Genomic DNA, 26,391 nt, shown 5'->3' with positions numbered 1-26,391 from the left:
TTATTACCGCGCATCTAGTTTATTTTTACTTATAGTGACCAGTTAGTAACACGTTCCACGTTATGACGTCTATAACATCGCATTAAAACGTTTTTTGCGTAAGTACGCCTTTCCTGGTGTTAAAGGCCATTTTTTGCGTTCTTACGCACATGTTTGCCTTATAACGCCTTTATTCACAATACTGCAACTTTCATTCCGCGTAATAACGCCTTCTGATTCGCGTTGTTACACTTTATTCTTATAACTTATTTTTCAATATTCTATTTCATTCAACTTATGATATTAAGCTTTTGTTAGTATTATTTTAAATCATAATTTTTGTAGAGAATTGAAACAAGTGAAATATGTAACACTCACCTGAAATGTTGTCACCACCGAAATCTTCCCCAAAGTCCCCGTCAAGATCATTATCTGAAGATAAAATTAACATCGCGTAACAAATTTTATTCTTATTTTTTGTAATGTAAACATATATATAATAATTAAAACTAGAACTGCCACAATCATGGCGTGAATACCCCCGCATACCACTTTGTCCGAATCAACAGTGGCCATTTAGAGCTCAAGGACAACCTCCCTGCCAAATCTGAGGTAACTAAGCCAGTGCATTGCTAAGTTATGTATTCTACATGCTTCAAATGTGAAAATGTCAAAATCAATACATTGCGGGCAGGACATTCTTTAGCAATTGAGAAGAAAAGCTTTTTTTTTGTCAAGGTCCCTGTGACCTTGACCTTTGACCCAGTGACCTCAAAATCAATAGAGGTCACCTTATAGTCATGATCAACATCTATGCCAAATATGAAGACTGTGGGTCAAAGGAATCTTAAGTTAATGGGTGGACAAACTTTTTGAAGTCAAAGTCCCTATGACCTTGACCTTTGATCCAGTGACCTCAAAATCAAAAGGGGTCATCTACTAATCATGATCAACATCCATGCCAAATATGAAGACTGTGGGTCAAAGGAATCTAAAGTTATTAGGCAGACAAACTTTTTGAAGTCAAGGCCCCTGTGACCTTGACCTTTGACCTGGTGACCTCAAAGTCAATAGGGTCATCTACTAATCATGACTAACCTCAATGCCAAAATATAAGAACTGTGGGTCAAAGGAATCTAAAGTTAATGGGCGGACAAGCTTTTTGAAGTCAAGGCCCCTGTGACCTTGACCTTTGACCTGGTGACCTCAAAGTCAATAGGGGTCATCTACTAATCATGATTTACCTCCATGCCAAATATGAAGACTGTGGGTCAAAGGAATCTTAAGTTATTGGGCGGACAAGGTTTTTGAAGTCAAGGCCCCTGTGACCTTGACCTTTGACCTGGTGACCTCAAAGTCAATAGGGGTCATCTACTAATCATGACTAACCTCAATGCCAAATATGAAGACTATGGGTCAAAGGAATCTTAAGTTATTGGGCGGACAAGCTTTTTGAAGTCAAGGCCCCTGTGACCTTGACCTTTGACCTGGTGACCTCAAAATCAATGGGGGTCATCTTCTAATCATGACTAACCTCCATGCCAAATATGATGACTATAGGTCAAAGGAATCTTAAGTTATTGGGAGGACAAGCTTTTTGAAGTCAAGGCCCCTGTGACCTTGACCTTTGACCTCAAAATCAATAGGGGTCATGTACTAATCATGACTAACCTCCATGCCAAATATGAAGACTGTGGGTCAAAGGAATCTTAAGTTATTGGGCGGACAAGCTTTTTGAAGTCAAGGCCCCTGTGACCTTGACCTTTGACCTGGTGACCTCAAAATCAATAGGGGTCATCTACTAATCATGACTAACCTCCATGCCAAATATGAAGACTGTGGGTCAAAGGAATCTTAAGTTATTGGGCGGACAAGGTTTTTGAAGTCAAGGCCCCTGTGACCTTGACCTTTGACCTGGTGACCTCAAAGTCAATAGGGGTCATCTACTAATCATGACTAACCTCAATGCCAAATATGAAGACTATGGGTCAAAGGAATCTTAAGTTATTGGGCGGACAAGCTTTTTGAAGTCAAGGCCCCTGTGACCTTGACCTTTGACCAGGTGACGTCAAAATCAATGGGGTCATCTTCTAATCATGACTAACCTCCATGCCAAATATGATGACTATAGGTCAAAGGAATCTTAAGTTATTGGGAGGACAAGCTTTTTGAAGTCAAGGCCCCTGTGACCTTGACCTTTGACCTGGTGACCTCAAAATCAATAGGGGTCATCTACTAATCATGACTAACCTCCATGCCAAATATGAAGACTGTGGGTCAAAGGAATCTTAAGTTATTGGGCGGACAAGCTTTTTGAAGTCAAGGCCCCTGTGACCTTGACCTTTGACCTGGTGACCTCAAAATCAATAGGGGTCATCTACTAATCATGACTAATCTCCATGCCAAATATGACGACTGTAGGTCAAAGGAATCTTAAGTTATTGGGCGGACAAGCTTTTTGAAGTCAAGGCCCCTGTGACCTTGACCTTTAACCTGGTGACCTCAAAATCAATAGGGGTCATCTACTAATCATGACTAACCTCCATGCCAAATATGAAGACTGTAGGTCAAAGGAATCTTAAGTTATTGGGCGGACAAGCTTTTTGAAGTCAAGGCCCCTGTGACCTTGACCTAGTGACCTCAAAATCAATAGGGGTCATCTACTAATCATGACTAACCTCCATGCCAAATATGAAGACTAAGGGTCAAAGGAATCTTAAGTTATTGGGCGGACAAGAAAAAACCGACGGACAGCCGGACAGACGGCCGGACGGACGGACGGACAAGCTGATTCCAGTATACCCCCTTACAACTTTGTTGTGCGGGGGTATAATAAACCCAATTACATGTATTTATTTAACAAATGAAAGAAAACGTCTGATAACTTAATAATACAGTGTTCTTTTTTCTCGCAAAAAAAGTTTTATGTCTATTTTATTATTTTTTTATCATATTTTTTTCCCAGCGCATATTTAAATTCTGTGTGCCCTCCTGGGATGCCCGTTGGCCGTCCTGTGTAGCTAGTTTTTATTGTTGGATACACTCATTGGACGCCGCCCTTCCTTCTCCGTGAAAGCACCTTATATATAAATATCATTTCAAATATTTGTAGTTTATATTCCATAAATTTTTTCACAATTCTTTTATATGCTTTAATTGACATTAAAACAAATGTATATCATCATTTAAAAACATCTTTCTTAATAAGCATATGAATGTAATTAAGTTAATCAAAAACGAGACACAACATAGACCATTGAATATAAACGTTTTTATATAAATATAACCCTCCATCCTTTACCTTCTTTATAAACCCCGTAACCGTCATCATAGAAACCATCTTCATCTATCAAACCATCACAGTCATTGTCAATCCCATCACCGTGTGTCGACTTTGATATTCTGCAGATATTCTTCTCTTGCTAAAATGCAAAAATAATTTGCATACTTGATCTTTAAAAGGTATGACATTTTCTCTCAATCTCTCAGATCGCTATTTGAAAATGTTCGCGATGTTCACTCATATTTAAAGTATCATTATACATTCAAAATAAATGCTTAGCCTAGTATAAATCAGCGGACATTAAATCAGTTCAAAATAGAAGGTATGTGATACCATAAACAATTATGATACATAACAAGAAATCACTAAAAAATAAATGGATGTTATTGGTAATTAAGGGATGCATGATTTGATTTTGCTTACCCATAAAACAGGTAATAAACTGTTTTAGCTCAAAATATCTTTTCATTGTATAAATGTACACATCAGAAAGTGTTTAGCATTTGTAGTCTTTTTCTTTTTTCATAAAAGAAGATGTAATAATGTCCAAATTATACAATTTATTAATATTTGAAATACTTATGAAAAATATGTCTATTCAAGACCAATTAGCTCTTTATCCCGGAAATTTGGCCTCACAAAATTTCCAATACTATAGCATTAGAATAAATGCTTGATATTAAGCTATACGATACAAACAACCTTAGGCTGGTCTTTTTGTTTTATATTTTGATTGTTGAATATTTACCGGACTTTCAAAAGGAGAGTACTCATACAATATGCATTGCCGCCATTGATTGGATAACATGATACAGCATAGTGATGTCAATATTGTTAATTCAGTTTTATTATAACCAATGTCAGTTGCCAAGATAATTCCAAGTTACTTTTCATTTTGGTCGGGTATTAAGTTTCCCAAGTTAAAATGACGACTTTCCAGCTTTTTTGACTTGATAGAGCCTTTCGTTAACTAGTTTCATATCTTCTTCACTAGAAAGAACAAGCAATTATCATAGTATTGCAAGCAATCCATAAGTCCCCTACCGGTTAGAACCCCATCAACATTCTGAAGGGCCATTGGCCATTCACTAATGTTTCAATTTTTCTCTATTTTAAGTAAATTTGTTGGAATAGTTCTTTAAAAGTGATCACAGGAAACAGTTTTTATGCACAGACAGACAGACGGACTGAAGGACACTCTAAAGTTAATATCTGAAACATCCCTGTTACCAAAATATAACATTTTAAAAGCAAAATTCTTAATGAGGAGATAACTCTTGAATTAAAGATGCAATTTCATAAAAATTTTCAGCTCTTTTTGACAAATCACAAATATTGTTATATTTGCCATGTTTTAAACCTATTTGTTGCCAAGGCAACAGATATTTTTTCAAAATAGGAAGAACAGACAAGACATGCATAATCTCAAGACTGCTATCTACCCATATGTCAAGTTTCATAAAAATATTTCCAGTACTTTTTGAGTTATCACTGGATTCAGTTTATGTGTAAAATTTGCCATATTTTCAGTCTATGTGTTGCCATAGCAACCAGAATTTTCAACATAGGAAGAAAAGAAAAAGACGCGCATAATCTCAAGACTGCCATCTACCCATATGTCAAGTTTCATAAAAATATTTCCAGTACTTTTTGCGTTATCACTGGATCCAGTTTATGTGTAAAATTTGCCATATTTTCAGCCTATTTGTTGCCATAGCAACCAGAATTTTCAACATAGGAAGAAAATAAAAAGACGTGCATAATCTACATTCTGCCATCTATCCATATACCAAGTCTCATAAAAATATTTTCAGTACTTTTCAAGTTATCGCGGGATCCAGTTTTGTGGACGGACGGACTGACGGACTGACAGACAGACGGACAGACGGACGGACAGACAGACGGACGGAGGGTAAACCTAAAGTCCCCTCCGGTAAACCGGTAGGGGACTAATAAAAAATTCCCTATCGGGATTCGAACCCATATCGATGAGGGACATTTGGTTAGAAGTCGGTGACCTTTAGCACTTGACCGCAATATGTAGAACGTAGTAGAAATTCAACTATATTTCATGTAAATTAAAGATAAAAATAGAATCTTTCCTCAAACATTTTGGTTGCCCATTACAGTATTAAAACCTTATCATCAACAAATTATTAAGATTTCTTTTTGAACTATAAATCTATTTGCAGCTTTGTCGTATTTTCAACTGTAAATTATATCGAAATTATTAAAAAATATATTAAATATAAAAAAATCAAACGTGTATTCGTCACCTGTAAAAGGAATTTTGCTTTTATATTTCCCGGAACGAATAGCCATCTATTGCCTGAATGCAACATTGCAATTTCATATTTGGATTCGTCAGTGGTTACTTTCTGTTCGAATAGCTCTGAGTGACTGTCTCTGCCTAACAACATTTTCTCATTTCTTTCAACAAGGTTTCGGTCGACCGAAAATGTCGAAAATTCTGTGTTTGTAGTATCCATATCAGTATAACGATTTGCCGGGACGGATGTCAAAATAGTGTCGTGATGATTTTCAGTGGAAGGTAACAAACTGAATGTATATTTGCTGGAATCCTCATTATCTTGTAGATATAATCCAACCGCGATATTTCCTACTGATGTTAAACGATATGGTACAGCTACGTCTATTTCTTGTTCAATCTTATCTCCTTTGTTATAAATTGCATGTTTAGCATCAAAGCCGCCAGATATTGTCACAATATTGTTATCAGTATACGAAACGATGTGCAAAATGCCTTTAAACTGACGTTCATTTGATTCAATTTCAGCGGTAGGGACAACGTATTCGTTAGACCATGTGTTAACCGGTAGGAAATAGTTTAAAGCAGTTAATGTCTTTTTATCATAACAATACACCATAGACGGTTTATTAAAAACAAAACTGGTTCCAGAAATTTCATTATTATTTTCCAACATAAACACAGAACGTTCAAGAACAGAAATGCTCTCAGAGTCTTTAAATGGACCAGGATTACCAAAGAAGAATACTGTAACATTAACATCTACATGCTCAGATATAAACCAGCATTGTTTAGCCGTTTTATCATGTGCAAAAAGCATGAACTCTGTCCCATATATATCAACTGGGTATATTCTTGAGCTTCTTATTTCCGTATTCTGTTCGCCATAAATGTAATATACAACTACAGCAACATCGTCATCACTTATTATTTCAAAATTGAGAATGTTATCCATGTTTGAACAATTATAATATATTCCGTCATCTTCATCTCCTCGTTCACTGGAAATGGATTCTACTTCAGGTGGTTGATTACTGACGTATTTTTTTATTGTCACTCCAACGTGGGTATTTTCATTGAGTGATGTCACTAAAATCCAGCATTTTTGCAAAGACTTTAAAGGTAGTCTTACCAGGAATTTCCTACCATAGCTATCTGCAAAGCCTGTCATGGCAAAAAAAAAAGAATAAGTAAGTAAGAAAATAAAATAAAATAAATAAATAAATAACATATTAACGTCTCATATCAATAAACATGTCTGCAGTCTGTTAATCCTCATATTGAAAGACAATTTCTTTACTGGAACTTTTAATGTCTGCCACTTACGATACACAATTGTATACAGTTTTCGCAAAGTTATTTTTGTTTGTCTTTTTTCTGACAGGTTTAGAGCTAAATATCGATTGTATTTGATAGATAAATCCTAGAAAAATGTTACCAATGAATGAAACCACTGAACTAAGCATACCACACGTTTTGCAGCCGGCCATTTTTGTTACTACTTTTGTTTACACACGACTAGCACTCGCAAAGCAACGCTGGATGATATACTTTCTGATAAAGTCCTAAACCTTATTTTTAAGAGTTAATTTTAATTTGAGAATGAATTTGATATTTGAACAGTCATAATATCTTCCGCTATCTTCATCATCTCGAGTGCTGGTAATAGATACTTAAGGTTCGTCCTTGACACTTCTTGTCACTCCAACGTGAGTATTTCTATTGAGTGATGTTACTGAAATCCAGCATTTTTGCAAAGACTTCAAATGTAGTCTTACTAGGAATTTCCTACCAAAGCTGTCTGCAAAGCCTGCCATTGAATAAATAAATAAATAAATAAATAAATAAATAAAAAAAAACAAATTAATAACATGTAAACGTCTAATAAATGTTTATCAATAAACATGCCTGCAGTCTGATAATTTTCATATTATAACACATTTTTTAATGGTACTTTAAATGACAGCCTCGTACGGTACACAATTGTATACAGTTTTCGCAAAATTTGTTAACATTATTGTTTGTCTTTTTCTCTTGTTGATTTGATAAATAAGTCCTAGAAAAATGTTAACAATGAATGAAACCACTTAAATTAGCATGTGTACTCATTTTCAATGTTTTGAATATCACACCTTTTTTGCCGCATTTTTGTTACTACTTTTGTTCACTCGCATAACAACGCTGAATGATGTACATTCTGATAAAGTTCTAAACCTCATTTTTAAGATGTATCATTGTATTCCTGCTAGAAAACCTAAAATTTGGGTGTGTCTAATTGTTTTATAGGTTTGCAGTGCATTTTATTGACCAGGAGCTTAAAAGTTTTTTTAATCCGTAAAATGTTTAAGGACCCCATAAAACAGTTAGTGACTTTCCACATGAAAAACTAAGGAGCGTTCCTTCCACAAAAGTTTTTATGGACCCTAAAAGATATCTGTGGAGCGTTCTTTCAAAGAAGTTGTAGATTGTGTGGGGTCGGTGGCATATAAATTGCCCGTCTACTTTCATTCGGGGTCTTCCAGCTTCGAATTTCCCTTAGGCACATCGTATTTTGATAGTTTCAATGAATTTTAAAATGTGTGCATTTAATTTGTGGTGTAAAGTTAATTTCTTCTTAGAATTACAGGAACTGTAAATTTTGCCTTTATAACATCTACTTATATATATATATATCTTTGCAATTGACGGATGTGCGTCATTTTTGTGGTTTTACCGCGACTGTCCACTATGTTTAAAGATCTATTTTCTTCATAAAATGTACTTAATTTACTGAATTTTTTGTATTTGTAAGTCCATGAGAAAAAAAAAAAAAAACAATAAATTTATCAACTGTAGAAATATTGTTTTCTTTATGTTCAGTTAAGGCATTTTCCAAGATCATTATAGAATATTGATTTAATAGTCCAAACATTAAGAAGCGACCACCACACCAAACACTCAAAGCGGCCATATTACAGTCACGGTGAGCAGTTTGAACTCTAAGCAGCCTAGGTTTGAGACAGATTACTAAATAGTTCACACTGCAGTGCCCTACTTAAATAGATCTTGACAGCTCACAGAGCCTACCAGATTACAAATACAGGTCATTAAATTTCTAATTGCACATTATTCAAAAGATACGCTTACACTAATATGGCCCCAATAAACCAAATGACGTCAGGAAATTACTTCTATGTATTTCAACATATTGTTATAAATTCTTCTTTTCTATTAGCATGTTAAATGGAAACAAAAATCAATTTTATTGCATTATAGTAAAGTCTTGTTCAAATGCCATGTACTTAATCACTCAGACTTATCGACGATCATGAGTGTAATCCAAGACGCATTTTAACACAAACTGCGCATTATTCGACAATAATGTACTCAAATTGTCATGTCTGAAATGAAGAGTCTATTTCATATCTCTAAGAAAAAAAATCAAGTAAAGAAGCAAAATGTAAAAACTGTAAGATAATGAAGTGTAAAGTTATTATTCTGCTTTGCACTCCATTTAATTGTTTTAAACTTATATACCCCATTTGGGATTTAATCATAACAAAGAGAAAGCAAATTATAAAAAGGGAAAATCAACATATTATGAAATTAATATACACACAACTCCTCTTTTATAAGATCTATCAACTTTTGAAGTTTTAAATTGTTTTCGCAAATTTATCAGTTATGGTCCGGGAAAAATAAGTATGTAAATAGCAAAGGATAATATCTTCATAACTTTGAGGGGTTAAATTATTTTTCGTGGAATATAAGAAAAATAAAGCAAACATAAGAAAACAATAAACAGAAAACACTCTGTTGTCCTCAAATCATCGCAAGATCTTTATGATCAAATAAGTAAGGATTCTAAACTATATTGGTAACTTACAAATTCCACAATATTTTGCACAATTATATTTCGCAAAGTCTGCATATCGTGTACAAAAGCCTTCTTCATACTTGGAACAATTCACAAGTCTATCTGTACAGCGCCATCCTGAAATGTGATAAAGAAGTATTACGGGTTCATAAACATTTGGCATGAGGCACCGCTTCCTGTGACCTTGCTATCAGTTTCAAATAGAAAATGGGAAACAAAATGTCGAAACTTTAAGGACAATAAGAAAAGATTCTGGAATTTTAAGTGACTAGTTTTAAAGTGACATAGTATATAGTCAGTGAACAGGTGAAAGACAAAATAAATTTACATTTTGTCATAAATCCTTACAATCTTATGATTTATGAAATTATTCTCGTATCGGATATAGTTTGAATGTGCGTTTATGTATGGTTTCTGTACTTTAAGTCAAATATACCTTAAATAGTTCCTTTAAACGGTGCTCGTGTATTTCGTGGGTTAGTGGGGTTAAATATATAGTGTTTTCGCGGTTTTTATTCAATCGACGCTTGCATTTGGTAGTGCTGCAAGAACTTGTTTCAATATGCCCCACCCGATCCCATCCCTTCTTACAACAAACGTTTATGTAATGTAATATTTTCATACACATTCTTGCTGAATAATTAGGCTTTTACATTATTCTTCGCATGACTCGGGAATCGTTTCTTAAAATATACGTAACTTATTAAAGTTGCTTAATTTAATGAATTTTCTTTGTTTTTATAAGCATAACTTGTTATTAAATATTTTACAGATTACACAATTTATTATTCTTTTTGTAATATTTTGTTACCATGTATTCAGATCTGTTTTAGTTTCGTTTCAGAGTTTCGGATACAGCAATAATGCTATACATCTGATGAATCCCAAATACAAGAACATCACAGATACAGATAAAAACCGATTGAGTCTATTGATTTGTTATATGTACTACCAAATATTAAGCGTTATCCCTATGTATTTGTTGTTGTTGTTTGCTATAGTAGATTAGAGAATAATTGATTTACTCTCGACATAAGAGAGAGTAAATTTCATATATAACAAACGTGGCCCGAGGAAATTTTTTTATAAATTCCCATCGGAATTTAACTGTAACATTCAATTTATAAAAAGAGCGGGCTTTTCATATTTTAAGACAGACTTATATTTCATCTTAACTTTTTAATGTCAACTGTTGGTTGATCAGTTGATTTTCTAATACATATATAGTCAATTCAGTTCAACTTGACAATGGAAATATTGCGTAATGTCACTTTTAGAAATGCTACAGGGAATGTTCTTACATCATATTTATAGATGATATTGAATGAATGTAGATTTAATACTGAGTTGAATAAAGTCATATAATGCGAGACTGGTGAGCGTAATAAAGTTATTTTTCAACGAGTTCAATATATTTAGTATAAAGTTTACACGAATATAATATAAGTATTCTTTTTATCGCATATCTAAAAAGTCATTTTTTATTAACGTGCCTATAGTGTAACTCTGACAATGACGGGTTCTAACAGTATGTATATAATGCAAATGACATCACGTGGGTAATTTCTAAAAAATATATTTCTCCGGGTCTCTGCCTTCATTTACCTGGGCTCTGCGGCAATCACAGGGACTCTACCGTAGCTCTACTGGCTATATCATACATCCCCGGTATGTGCTTGCAGAGTTACGGTGCTTACCCGGTGTAACCCTGGTCGTGTCCGACAGATCTGAAGATCAAGCGACCAAAGCTATACTTCCCGGTTCGCCCCAGACCACCCTGATGATATTCAATATTTAATTCCATCCGCGGTTGAATGCCGGATGTTCCTGGATCATCCCGGATGTTGCCGGCAGAGTTACTGATGAAGTCCGGTTTTTCCGGCCGTACCCCGATGGTTCCCGGATCTCCCCGGACGTGAGTGAAATATGGATTTTTAATGTTAGCGAGGTGAAATTTATTTCAATCTTACACTAAACTAAACAATGTTTTTTTTATTATTATATGCAAAAAAACGTTTAAAAAGACATTTTAACCTAATACTAAATGAAAAGCCGCCAAATAAATATACATTTACGACATCACGTAATTAAGTTGGTTTCTAGTACTGTGCACGCTGGTATTTCACTAAAATCACGTAACGGGCTTAAATTCAAATCAGTGAAAAATATCAAATTGATAATTTCACTGTTTCAAACAGTGAAATATCAGTTATTTACTCCCCTGATATATTTCTATAAACCACCGAAAAGCATGTAATAAACTGGTGTAATAACGAGTTGACACGACGTCATAAAGCATTATATAAAAACATGACGTTAAAGCGCGCGAATGTTTTATTTTAATTACTTTGATAATCAGTTGTTGAAATTCCGGTTGCTGTACAGTAACTTCCAGAGAGTTGCTTCCCGTAAATACAATGTTCACTAGAATCATGAAGCAAGTTTAATTTTCTTTTTGTTATTAATTAGATATTCCTATTTTTTATATTTCAATAATACTGTGCTGCTCATGAAAGCAAGCGACGTAAAATGTGTCGTCACTGTTTCAGTTTTTTCACGTGCTCGCTTTAAGCGAGCCTCATAATTGGTCACGTGACACTCATAATGAGTTAAAATCATATATAATTTGTTATATATGGTAACAAGAGTATTTAATCGTATACTTGAACTAGTACTTTTATGAACAGGAGTAAGAGGATCAATTTTGATTAACCTCGATAATTATGGATAATTTCTATCAGAATATATTTATATTCAACGTAACTAAAGACTGTTTAGAAGAATCGTCAACGAAAATCACGATTCTTCTAAAAACGCCATAACGTTTAGCTTGACTACCATGCTTACATGAAAAAGGATGATAGTATGTAAAATCTAAATACAAATGTATATTTGTAAAATATGCGAAATATATCAGTATCAAGATTGCCACTATTTCGATGCAGAAAAACAAAGGAAAGATACAGAGAGCTTTGAAATCATGTTTGTCATTTTTCTTAAATTTTGATAATTATTACTGTAATATTATCAATTTATAATGTTCACGGATAAATATAAGGATAAAATAAAAATAAACTAGTGTTATATCGTTTTTATCTAATTGCTGCGCTGTGATTTATGTGATAAAGATGTATACCGTACTGTTAGAAACGTATTGATTTCTAAGTACTTCAGATTTGTGAACGTTGTTAATGGCACTCAAAGAAGTTATGACTTCAATGTTCATAATTCAATTCAAGCGTTTTCCGTACATCCGGGTCTGAGCATAAGTCTAAGCATAACAAATGTGCTGATTTAAATGATTCAAGCGCTCACACAACGTGTCATACAATATTTGTACCTCATCTGCGTTCTCATGTGATATCATTTTCAGTTCCAAGTCTTTGTATAATCGCGACAATTCTCGATTTCTTCAATATGGAGGAAGTATCTACCGTAAATGGAACAGATCCGACGCATGAGGATTTTTGGTAGTGTTAAGCGTTCACGATCTTCGCAACTCGGAAAATTTTCACAGTGGAAATATGTGCAGAAAGTACCTGATGATGATGTTTTATCTACAGTAAGCAGTGCAAATTCCGTGTCATCACAGGCTAAATTGAAAAATGCAAAAGCAAAACGTTTGATTGCGGAATTAAAATTAAAAACCTTGGAGAAGATTGGTCCGTGAATACATACCGTCCCTGCAAAGTCATTCAAAATGGCAGAGGAAAACTACAGATTTCCGTGTTGGTGATATTGTGTTAGTTTCGGACGAGAATACTACACGGGGACAATGGCATTTAGGACACGTTATCCAGATACGAGAAAGCCGAGATGGACATGATAGAAGTTGTGTTGTGAAATACAAAGACACTGAATCAGTGAAATCTATTACTAAATTGTGTCTACTTGAAAGTTCACCTTAGCCATACTCATGTTGCTTATTGACACTTTAAAGTTTAAAAGCTAAGCTTAAACATTAACCATTCGAATATACATATATTTAAGTTTAAAAGGTCAAATTTGTGTCTTGTAAATGTACTAGTTATTGCGATTTATGATGAAATTTAAGAGTAATTTCATGGCAACGTATTGATTTCTAAGAACTTCAGATTTGTTAACATTGTTAATGGCGTCAATAGGTTACGCTACTTAACGCGACGTAAAATGTTTACGTCGACGTCATCATATTTTGTTTTGTTTTGTTATTGAGAATCTCGTAAATTTAAATCTGGAACTTGATGTATTGAGACAAGTCAAAATCAAGAATCGCCTATCAACGCTTATCGACGTTTATCAAGGAAATAAAAGTTAAAGGCGCATACTCGTTTAGATTTGTTTGAAGTAGAACCCAAGTTCCCGAACACGTAATATTGATATTGATTGAAATAGTTCATTGAATATAAATGTTTATATGGTATCAGTTGAATTATTGAATATCAGTTAATTGAAAGAATGTATCTGTTTAGACTCAATATAGAAGAAAACTTTAAATTAATTTGAACCACCCTCGTGTTTGCACTTACGAACTTTCTAGTACCGGTTTAAAATTAGAAAACATGGTCAAAAGAAAACTAAGAACCAGGTACATCGCTTTGTTTAGAATGAAGGTTGCAGTTGGACGGGACAGATGTATATTATATGCCTGAAAAAAAAAAACTACAACACTTTTTTATTTAAACAATCCAGGTAAACATTTATAAATGTCGTACAGGTTGGGGCCTAAGTTTACCCATTCCATTAAAGTTAATGTTGATTTCAGTTTTCACTTACCATTTTCGTATTCCTTGCAACCATTGACATGTATAAAATCTGAAATAAATGATAAGATTCAATCGAGGCGAATCTACACTTTATTCCTTTTCAACTTAGAGGAAAAACATAATTTTCTGAATTAAAATTAAAATCATAGAAGATTTAATTCGAAAAATTGTGTGAATATACAAATGTGTTTTTTATGATCGACTGAAATCAATAAGGAAAATATGAATAAATAAGTATAAATACACACCCCAATTAAAGGTCGCCTCCGCAACTGTGCCCATCATTGAAACATTGGTGATAGAGTCAGTCGTTCGAATTCGTATTACATTGTCCCGTGTGGAACCTTGAACACATTCGTCTTCGTTGTGATAGCCAGTTCCTAGACAAAACATACTATTAACTTGTCGGAACCAGAAAAACGACATGTCAGATGTACAGCTGATACCTGCGTCTTTGTTGAAACTAAAATATTATAAATGTTTAATTTGAGTTTACTGACGTTTTAGATAGTTAATGAACAAGCGAATAAATTTAAAAAGAAATCCATCAAAAAATCAAGGTGACATGACAGGAAAGAACATTGGAATTTCATTCTCACGAAATGCATCAAAATGCAACGGGCGGTTTAAACAACGAACGAACAAACAAACAAACAACAAATGATATATTGACTTCTGAAGTAATCCATTTTACTGCACGAAAATTGTTCTGTTTCAAGACATTTTTAACGATACACCAATCGATAAAAACAAATACCGGATTAAACACATATGAAATAGATTAAAACTAAAAACTGAAAATGTGTCCCTGTGGACACAGATGCCCGAATATTTCATTGCTTTGTCAGTCTACTGACGTACAACAGGACAGTATGACAGACGGACAGACAAAGGAATTTCCTTACCACTAAATGTTTTTGGCATAAAAGTAATATCCAAGTTTCCAATATTGAGCTGTTAGAATTTCAAACATCAATTTTATTTCCTAAAGTATGCTTGAACAAACAAAAACAAGCAAAACTCCAGATGCATAACTACTCGTGCTGACCATTCCTGTAAAGTTTCATTACTCTTAGTCAAACATTTTTGAGTAAAGCACGACACAAATTGAAAGTTTTACTTAAGTCAAAAGCAATAACTACAAATATTGACTCAATTAATAAGCAAACCCAAGGTGCACAATCGCACATTCTGACCGAAATTACTGTAAAGTTTCAAGACTCAAATCAAATCCTATTTGAGCCACATGCAACTTAATTGAAAATTCCAAATTTTTAATGTCAAGGGCAATTACTCTTAAAAAACTGGATTAATCAACACGCGAATCCCCATGTGCACAACTTCATGCTGATCAACATTCCTGTAAAGTTTGTTGACTTAGGCACGAGCACCATCAGAGCTACACGTCACACAACATTTTGGAATGGAGGCACGCACGCACAAACTGACAAGGGCAAATCTAAATCCCACCTTCCCCCTCGGGTGGGGGTATAAATATGCTATAGGCGGGTATATATTTTAAATGTTTAAAGTTTTATAAAATTTTACAACTACATGTACATATATTATCGTCAACACCTAACTTTTTATCAATTTCGAACATATAAACTATTTATAATTGACAGTTAACATTTACGCACACATCAAAGCGCTGCATTTTTTAGGGTAAACCATACTTCGTTTCCCTACTTTTCCTTTGTAGAACTTGTATTTTTATTGTTTGATCGATAAAAGAAAACGAACATAAACAAAAAGGGACTGAATTGTCTTAATGTTCGTCTTATGCCTTGCTTCGTCGAGCCCTTGTAGGTTATTTTCTTGTTGCTGCTTTTCCTTTGGGACATTGACTACTTTTGTTATGGTCATTTGGTTTACTTTTATATGTTTCTACATGATCATTTTGGTGTTTTACTTATTTAACCTTTTGTAACCATAACAACTGTTAGAATTTCACTTGGCGGGGATTCATTTTATTTACACTGTCTCGTTTATGGCTGAGAGCGAGGTTTGGTGCACCATTAACCGGTTTAAACTCCCCAGCAGTCATTATTATGTTGCTGACCGTTCCAAGGCGGTGCCCTTCTGTGTTCCTCAGATGTATGTCTATGTTATTTTATACAGTTTTGGTGACACTTATTATTGTGTCCCTTGTTGTTAAGTATCTTCTCCTTTGCCCCTAGTTTTTATTTCTTTGATTGCCCCCCTGCCTCCCTCGGTCTCCTGTCTCCTTCCCATGTGCCCTTTGACTTTGTGGGCCTATTATTCAATCATTTGTTTGTTTTCTTTGAATTCCTTATCAGTTACAAATTATATATCTTGTTAGTGATTTAACTGTCCGTGCCCTGTCCTGTTTTTGTTTGGGGTCCGCCTGGGCTCCTTGCCACTGGTTCTTGTTGCTGGGTCGTTCATTGAACGCCGCCTTTCCTTGTTGAACTTGTTTATCATATTTTATTATCGTTATCATTTGTTTTATATACATGTAATATATAATTAAACCCCAGATTTCTATTTGCACCAATCGAATATTTCTGTACATTGTCGTTAATTTTTTTCATATCGATATCTGATCGTTGATGTTCTAGCCATTAACTAAATCTAATAGTTTCTCTTTGAATGTTAAAATTCATTCAAGTGTACTGAATATATAAATAAACAATCAGTTGTTGCTACACCGGTATATATAATATAATGTATTATACAATAGGTAAAAGTTATATGAAAGTTAATGTGTTGTACAGTTAGATAATGGCTATTGATTATTTTTAATTACTTGTTTAAAGAAGACCTGTCCCCGGACAGCGCGCTCGACTTTTCTCAGTGCTCAAAATTAGAATAAAACTTAGTAGAAAAGGGGGATTATTCTGCAATCGTGTTTGACAGACTTATCTACCATGATGGTTCATATTTTAGGTTAAGATGTGAATGTGATAAAATGTAAATATTTGAGCAAAAAGATGTTTCATGATAAACTCCCCCTAGGAAATGCACTAAATTGTAATTAATCAAGTACCTAATGATTGAAGTGAATGTGTTTGATATTTTTGGGAAATGTACAATCCCAAAAAGGTTAACCTTGAGATTCGTATTCGGAAAATACCATTCCTTTGCAAAATTAAAATTTAATTAATTACAAATTACATCCTGTCTTGACAGTAGGTCTATTTTTTTCTTAAAAAAGTGGAGCTAAAAATGGTTTAATTTTGACAACACGACACTTTCAACCGTTAAGATAAATAAATAAATAAGAAAATGATAACAAAGAAATAGAGAAAAAAGTGATAATAAGAACAAACATTATAACGATATAACCTGTCTTCAGTTGAACTTTTATTAAGAATTTCACAGGAAGTTTCGCATGAGGCTATCTGTATTCCTTCATAGCTAACTAGTGCATCTATCGTAGTTGACAAGCTCATAAATCGCAAAGTTGCAGACCCGCAAACCTGAACTCTAAGATGAAGCGCATGCTCTGAATATTTTTGCAAGTCTAGGTGATAAGGAAGGTTTGGTGCCGTTGTGCCTTTGCCACCTTCTGTATAAAGATAAGATAACGAAATGAATAATGATTGTTTCAGTAGTAGAGCTTTAAGTTTCTTTTTAAACTTTTAAGAATGTAATTGGAAGAATATGAAGATAAATTTTCAACAGAATACATGGACATACTTATACACATATATTGTTCATTTTAATCATCAAGTAGCAAAAGTTTTCATTGGTTTATTATTTACTCTTTTTTGTATGTCCTTGAATAAAGTATTATTAAATGCAAGAATGTGACCATGGGATTTTGAACGGTTTAAATATATCAGTTTTGTACAGACCAAAAGAAGAAATGGAAAGAATGCTTATATGCTAAATAATTAGTTTTGTCAATAGTTTTGCTGGATAATTGTTTGACTATTGTTGCCATGAATTCAGCATTAACCCAGAATGTAGACTTTCGAGAAAGTTTTTTTTTTACTTTCGTTGTCGAAAATGTGGATCATAATTAAAGTCAACACTTTGACTTTTCAAAGGTCTGTAAGGAAATGATTCATAACTAAAGTAATGTAAGTTTACTTCTTGGATCTGATATTAATTAAAGTCATCCGGGTAAACATGAATACTATACATATGATTATGTTATAAAAATTATATTCCTGTAAAAGATCATTACAATTAGATATGCACAAAAACACCAGCGACAGTATGGTGGCACGGGACATATTCGAATAATTGCCGAACGATATTTATCTCTAATATTTACTTGGTGTATTGACGATATTGAAAACTTTTGATATTTCACTGCCATTCTTCGTTGTGTGTAGGAGAGGAGCAGTATATTGAGTATATACACAAAAACTTTACATATTTATAGTTTTGTATACCTTTGCGTCTCTCCTAATGGAATTAAAATAGTTGAAAATCAAGCACTGTAAGGTTGTACCGAGCAATTAAGAAAATTTTATTCAATTATCCTAAAAATCTAATCATGTGACAGTTATCTTTGAAAGTTTTATTGATTGCACTGCTGGTACAATTAATTTTAAGAAATCGGGCAAATTCTGGAGTACCCTGCACCTTCACGGAGATGGTCAATTTCAGTATAGTTATGGTGTGAGTTTAAATCTTGCTGGTAAACACATATTAAATTTTAGAAGCAACGAATGTAATCTTCTTCAATACATGTCACATACTTTTAATATTGATGAGGAACTGGTTTACTGCTTATGTAAGAGATTTTGACTTTTTTTTGTATTGTGTTTATTTAACAATTGCTCATTTAAGGTCCCCTGACCCTAAGGTAAGGTGCACAGTTTTGCATTTCAATATGTTTATAATATATATATTTCTTGTTTCTAAATAAAAACAAAACGCTGATAATAATAGATAGAACACTGATTATATTTATCACGTTTTACTAAAATAGGCAGAACGCTGATAATTTGTATAACTTGTTTCTTTCTAAGTAGACGAAACGCTGATAAATAAACAGAACTCTGTTTTTATCACCAATTTCTAAAACAGGTAGAACGCTGATGGTTTTTGTTACTTGTGTGGTAATACTAGATAGAACGCATATGGTATTTATTATTTCCTTCTAAATAGAAAGAATGCGGTTAGTTACATTGTGTTTGTCTTTATACCTTTGCAGACTCCTCCAGGATATTCAGGAGTTTCAACAGGAATCGTTCCCAGCACATTCTGTATAAAGAAGTATGATTTATCCTTTATTGCCTGACATAAATATTTTAGGACAGGAAGAAATACAAATATTTTTGTAACACATATGCGTGTATTATGTAAGTATTTCCAATTTTTCAAACACCAACTGTCAATCTAATCAAACAACAAATAGTCTTATATAAGTGAATCATACGTTTATAGGGAAAATGGTCGCATAAAATAGGTTTATCTTGACCTTGTTGATCTTGTTTATCATATTAAATATTTTAAAGATAACATTGCTAGCAAGGATTTAGCTGCAAAAACATTAAGCATGTTTTCTGTTTCAAAATATTTTTGTGCGTCACTTTTCACAAATTTGATATGATATATAAAACGTTTTTTGAAAAATAAAATAAAGGTTTATAAATCAAAACAAGTGCAACATGGTTTTTGTTGTTGTAAATTTTGATTTCAACAAATTCTTATCAAATACGCTCTTATTCCGAAAACTAGACAAGAATCAGGAATTCTAAGTGCATTTCATTTCTAGAAATATTACTTTCAGTTTTATAATTGGTTAAATTAAAGAACATCTATTCCATTGCAGTCAAATAAAGATAATGCCTATAAGTGTACGAGGGGCATATTTTAATAAATGGCAGTGTGTTTTTATAAATAAGTCGAAGTTGAGCTTTTCAAAATATTCACCATGGACACCTACACATACTACCAATTCAAAATCCATTCTAAAAAGCATTTTTGAACTCTTCTTTTGGTCTACTTTTTATACACTGGTAGGGACTGGCTCAGACAGCGCTGCGGGTTTTTAATCGGCGGCAGCGAAGGCACGATTTGATGTATAGATTTAACTAAAAGTTACACGGAAAGTGGTCATGACTATAAGCGGGATGTAGGAAAACCACAATTCTCTGTTCCTCTAAATAAGCTTATTCAAGGCTGACCGGTGCACAGGTGCATTGTCATGGAGTAATTTGATCCTGCGCACCCCGGATATTGAGTTCTTTGTAATGTAGTGATTAACTACAGCAGTGAGAGCATGGTCGAGGAAACATGTTTTATTGACATTTCCCCTCTTAGGAACAGCGACACGGGCCACTGTTCCATCACTGTCACAATATAGAGCGCACACAACTCTTTTAACGTTCCTGATACTTAAAACAACAACTTGGTGACCGTTGTTTTAACCTACCCACATTTCGTTACTAAGTTAATTTTATTGTCGGGCACAAAAAAAGCAAAGTTCTATCCCCTGTGACAATTTCTCTTAGGTGTCTAGGATCTCGATCTTTGAACCGTTAACATTGACACCCGACTGTGCAATTGTACGATACGGAAGGGCATTTTCTCCATTTACTTATTCTAGATTCATTTTAATTTTTCCACGAAGGGAAATTTTAAAACCAACAAATTTATTTTCAATAATCAATACAAAACAACTCGGGCCCTGTCTACAAATTGTTTTACTAAACCATTGTATTTTAAAAAGACCTGCGAAATTTTTTTTGCCGATTTAAATCGTTGGCAAAAATAAAACTGTTGGATAAAAAAATCAATAATCGTCCAACAGGTATCATACATTTACTTCCATCAGCAAAAAATGGTGAAATCGAGTGGTTGCCACTAATCTAAATATGCCCCTCGTATATCATGTATTTAGTTTAACGTACAGTTTTTTAATATGTCTATGTAATTGCAGACATAATTATTGTTTTGGTCAATGTTTGCAAATCAGTTTGATACCGGGTTCTTTATCAAAAGTTGCAATGCTGAACGATATGTAAATATGCTACCAAATAAAGAAACAAATACACAAAGGTGAAGAATCTTAATATTACAACAGAGAACAAGAGGTTGAAGTTTCATCATAATATTCAGCAGTTTGGACACAAACTTTCACGCAAAACCCTAACTAAAGTGTGAAGGCGACCGAGGTAAATACAATAAGTCTTGCGTTCCTAACAGTCTAGCTTAAATGTATTTAATTTAGAATTAAGTTCAATAAAATGATAATAAATTAACACATATACTGTAAAATTCAGAGCTAGTTTCTAATCGATGTTGAATTTTTGTTTGTATGAGCATTTTTTTAAATATTATCAAGGAATAGAAATAACAAAATCTGCTGCGTCACATTCAAAGTGTAGATATAAAATACACTCTTACCTCATTGTATAGAATTCCAACTGGCAACAAAATAGTCTGCCCACATTTAAGTATTCCGCTGATGTTAGACGCAGTATTTTTCAGACTTTGGACACTTCCACTAGCGGTCCCAAGAATGTTCCCTATAACGTATTTGGTGTATTTCACCCGTGAAAGGTCCTTTTCTTTCGCACACGACTCAAAGTCATTATGGTTGGCAGGATCTGCATGAGTGTTTGTGCATGATTTTTTTTCTGCAACAATATTTACTGCGTTTTATTGCTGGAGAACGGGCTATGAACACTGTTCTAGGAGGAACTGCTAACAGTAATGAACGTGGTTTATAAATGCGAACAATACAACATATATTGTAACATACATTTGCAAGTGAAATACTGAAATATTTTTAATGATTTTCTGTGCATAAACATCTTAAAATATAACATGTTTGGGCGTGGAGGGTAGTTTGCACTTGACAGTACCGTCCATGAACAATCTCAATCAAACCGGGCCTGCAACATTTTCAATTTTACCGTGATGGGCTTTCTTTAGGGATTCTTATTGTATCTATTTTAAGTTTAATTTGTAAATTGATAATATGTGTGACTCATTCCAATATAAAAACAATTGCTAGGATAAATCACTGTCTAACTCATTTCATCAATAACTGGTGTTTATCAAAATAGGTAAACAAGATAACATATTCCCAAAAGAACATCTTAAACGACAACATTGAAAATGTTGCAGACTTGGTATCATTCAACCTGGTCATTGAAAAATGCCAGTTACCGTCAATACCCCTAGAATCGACTTAAGTAGAACATTTAAACATGACAATGGTGACATGTTCAATTTAGAATCATTTGTAGATGTGTTCATACGGGGGAAATGATGGTCAATATGACACTTTCGTTCCATTCCTAGGAAAGCGGCGTAAGGTCCCCAAGTAATAGAAAACGTGTGTGTGTCCTGAACGAAATAATGGGCGAAACTAAACAAAATGGAATTTTGAAAAGAAAATGAGAGGTAAGAAGCCTGCATATTACATACAAGACGTCAAAAGACAAATAAAAAAATAAAAAAACATCCACCATATCCTAAGGGTGATCATACGATATGCAAGAAGGAAAACTCGAACCAGCCAAGTTTGAAAAAGGTCAAAAAGAAGGAAACTAAAAATACCATAAATAAGGACATACAACAATAAAGTTGTGCTAAACGATCTTCAAGGATCGAAAATATAACATCTTTGATTAATTGTAATGGCGACTTTTTTTACAGCCTCCACACGGCACTAATGTGGAAATAAAGTTTAGAAAGTTTCAATTCAGACAGAAATAAAAAATAAAAAGAGAACGTATTTTGTGAATAACTATGCTTATGCAAATTTTTATATGTTTTACCTGATACAATTTGAAATTGCGTTGTTGAGTAACTTTCCGGACAAGCAACCTTAAAGGATTGCCAGGCATTTTGTACTGATGGAACTACAGTCATACTTAGCATTGATGTTTCAACTTCTGTGGCGTATGTTAGTCCAGATATCTGAATTACCTAAAATACAAACAAATATTAATTACTTAGTACTTACTCAATTTTTTCAAAATTTGATAATTACACTAATGATTAATTTTGAGCAGCAACAATCCGATGATGATATTTATAAGAAGGTGATGAGAATAAAAATTATATGTTTGATAATAATAATAATAACAAGATATGTTTGTAAAACATGTATGCCCCCTATCAGCAGCCAATTAGTTATGTGATAAAGTTATTATGCATGACTTCTGACCCTGAGTGATCAAACAATTAATAAGGGTTTATCAAGTATCTACTGGTCATGACCTTAACCTTTGACCCCTTGACCCAAAACTCAATAGGGGTCATCTGCTGGTCACGAACAATCATCATACAAAGTTTGAAGTTCCTAGGCCAAAGTGTTTTTAGTTAATTGATCAGAAACCGTTTTTACCTACAAGGTCAATGTGACCTTGACCTTTGACCCCTTGACCCCAAAATCAATAGGTCATCTGCTGGTCATGACCAATCACCATACCAAGTTTGAAGTTCCTAGGCCTAAGAGTTCTTTAGTTATTGATCGGAAACCGTTTTAACATACAAAGGCAATGTGACCTTGACCTTTGACTTCAAAATCAATAGGGGTCATCTGCTGCTCATGACCAATCACCATGCCAAGTTTGAAGTTCCTAGGCCGAAGCGTTCTTTAGTTATTGATCAGAAACCATTTTTACTTACAATGTCAATGTGACCTTGACCTTTGACCCCTTGATCCCAAAATCAATAGGGGTAATCTGCTGGTCATGACAAATCACCATACCAAGTTTAAAGTTCCTAGGCCTAAGGGTTCTTAAGTTATTGATCAGAAACTGTTTTTACTTACAAAGTCAATGTGACCTTGACCTTTGACCCCTTGACCCAAAACTTATTAGGGGTCATCTGCTGGTCACGACCAATCATCATACAAAGTTTGAAGTTCCTAGGAATAAGCGTTTTTAGTTAATTGATCGGAAACCGTTTTTACCTACAAGGTCAATGTGACCTTGACCTTTGACCCCTTGACCCCAAAATCAATAGGGGTCATCTACTGATCATGACCAATCACCATACCAAGTTTGAAGTTCCTAGGCCTAAGGGTTCTTTCGTTATTGATCGGAAACCGTTTAACCTACAAGGTCAATGTGACCTTGACCTTTGACCCCTTAACCCCAAAATCAATAGGGGTCATCTACTGATCATGACCAATCACCATACCAAGTTTGAAGTTCCTAGGCCTAAGGGTTCTTTAGTTATTGATCGGAAACCGTTTTTGCTTACAAGGTCAATGTGACCTTGACCTTTGACCCCTTGACCCCAAAATCAATAGGGGACATCTACTGACCATGACCAATCACCATACCAAGTTTGAAGTTCCTAGGCCTAAGGATTCTTTAGTTATTGATCGGAAACCGTTTTTGCTTACAAGGTCAATGTGACCTTGACCTTTGACCCCTTGACCCCAAATTCAATAGGGGTCATCTACTGATCATGACCAATCACCATACCAAGTTTGAAGTTCCTAGGCCTAAGGGTTCTTTAGTTATTGATCGGAAACCATTTTTGCTTACAAGGTCAATGTGACCTTGACCTTTGACCCCTTGACCCCAAAATCAATAGGGGTCATCTACTGATCATGACCAATCACCATACCAAGTTTGAAGTTGCTAGGCCTAAGGGTTCTTTAGTTATTGATCGGAAACTGTTTTTTGCTTACAAGGTCAATGTGACCTTGACCTTTGACCCCTTGACCCCAAATCAATAGGGGTCATCTACTGATCATGACCAATCACCATACCAAGTTTGAAGTTCCTAGGCCTAAGGATTCTTTAGTTATTGATCGGAAACCGTTTTTTGCTTACAAGGTAAATGTGACCTTGACCTTTGACCCCTTGACCCCAAAACTTATTAGGGGTCATCTACTGATCATGACCAATCACCATACCAAGTTTGAAGTTCCTAGGCCTAAGGGTTCTTTCGTTATTGATTGGAAACCGTTTTTGCTTACAAGGTCAATGTGACCTTGACCTTTGACCCCTTGACCCCAAAATCAATAGGGGTCATCTACTGGTCATGACCAATCACCATACCAAGTTTGAAGTTCCTAGGCCTAAGGGTTCTTTCGTTATTGATTGGAAACCGTTTTTGCTTACAAGGTCAATGTGACCTTGACCTTTGACCCCTTGACCCCAAAATCAATAGGGGTCATCTACTGGTCATGACCAATCACCATACCAAGTTTGAAGTTCCTAGGCCTAAGGGTTCTTTAGTTATCACTCGGAAACCATTTGGTCTACGGACCGACGGACCGACGGACCAACGGACCGACGGACCGACGGACCGACAAGTGCAAAGCAATATACCCCCTTTTCTTCGAAATGGGGGCATAATAACGATAAATACTTAAAAAGACACAATGAGAGGAAAGGAATATGAACTATAAATTCAAGCACTCATATTTCGATAAAAACACGAATATACTGAACCTGTATTGGGTGCGAAGCCTCTATGTGACTTCTCGTCCCATTGCTAAGCCGTCGTGTCACGGTCTGATATCTCTCTGTCATGTTGAAGGACGGGAAGCCACTCATGGTAACCACCGTGCTTGTATAGTGACTCACTATCTTTAAAAGATCACCATATCCATTAGAGCCTAAGGTCTTGACTACAAACTCCGTTCCCCAATGTGAAGAAGGCACAAGTTGTTCCATTGTATGAGCAACAATGTCGCCATTAGTTACATTTCTTGATCCAGCAAATACAGCAATAGGCTTAAAACTAAAAATAACTGTTCCGGTCAGATCGTATGTGGTTTCAAGCTGTAAGGCATCAAATTTGTTCATCGTAAAGCCTTTGTCCCTTTTTGAGCGGAAATACGATGATTTATTACAAATTGCTATTTCTTCGACTTTTTCCGGAATGTCGACAAAAACTTCTGTGTTGTTTTCTACCGCAGCTATAGCAATCTGACAATACCCACCTACCGCACAAAATGTAGCGACGACGAATTCGTACACAGTTTTATTGAGTTGGTTTGGTCCATTCATTTGTTGTATTGGAATTGCTAATAAGCCCTCTGAGTAGTCATCCCTCTTGGAGAAAACTTGTAACACAAACTTGCCGTCATCTGAATGAACTTCAAGAGACTTATTGCTTAATTCAGATCCATTCATAGCCATTTCGTGCTCAAGTGTTTCAATTTTTATTTCATTAGCTTCCACTGTCAATGTCTCAACTGTTCCGTGAATGTCTGTCGAAAGAAAATTTGACATGTGATGCCTATTTTAAAGGACAGATTCGTTTAAATGTTAGACTTTTTACTTTGTGTTAAAAAAGAGGGTTAATGTACCTTTTGTTAATTGTAATTTGCAAAGAAATACAAGGGAGCCCC

At 34.5% G+C, this 26,391-nt stretch overlaps 1 protein-coding gene across 1 annotated transcript; it reads right to left on the bottom strand.

The window, feature by feature from the left end:
* LOC132718471 (uncharacterized) lies at nucleotides 1-26,243 on the bottom strand. Its single transcript, XM_060702171.1, has 11 exons — nucleotides 25,487-26,243; nucleotides 22,847-22,997; nucleotides 21,465-21,697; nucleotides 19,259-19,316; nucleotides 17,442-17,664; nucleotides 14,381-14,595; nucleotides 14,143-14,181; nucleotides 9,397-9,504; nucleotides 5,539-6,695; nucleotides 3,281-3,401; nucleotides 1-411 (listed from the first exon to the last, which is right to left on the bottom strand). Exons 1-11 carry the CDS (start codon nucleotides 26,177-26,179, stop codon nucleotides 305-307), a joined length of 3,105 nt encoding a protein of 1,034 aa, XP_060558154.1. The 5' UTR covers nucleotides 26,180-26,243; the 3' UTR covers nucleotides 1-304.
* Nucleotides 26,244-26,391: the final 148 nt, after the last annotated feature.

This window comes from Ruditapes philippinarum, unplaced genomic scaffold, assembly GCF_026571515.1.
Source record: "Ruditapes philippinarum isolate M1 unplaced genomic scaffold, ASM2657151v2 ctg12101_1_1_1_1, whole genome shotgun sequence".
Classification (NCBI taxonomy): domain Eukaryota; kingdom Metazoa; phylum Mollusca; class Bivalvia; order Venerida; family Veneridae; genus Ruditapes; species Ruditapes philippinarum.
The sequence above is the reverse complement of the archived record's forward strand: the minus strand, read 5'-3'. Positions and strand labels throughout refer to the sequence as shown.

What these genes read in the sequence shown, in the direction of transcription:
- LOC132718471 (XM_060702171.1), bottom strand. Translation starts at nt 26,179, where the DNA reads ATGGCTATGAATGGATCTGAATTAAGCAATAAGTCTCTTGAAGTTCAT. An exon ending in TTGGAATTCTATACAATGAG is followed by an intron (nt 19,317 to 21,464) that starts GTAAGAGTGTAT and finishes TTCTTTATACAG; the next exon opens with AATGTGCTGGGAACGATTCC. An exon ending in TCCTGGAGGAGTCTGCAAAG is followed by an intron (nt 17,665 to 19,258) that starts GTATAAAGACAA and finishes ATCTTTATACAG; the next exon opens with AAGGTGGCAAAGGCACAACG.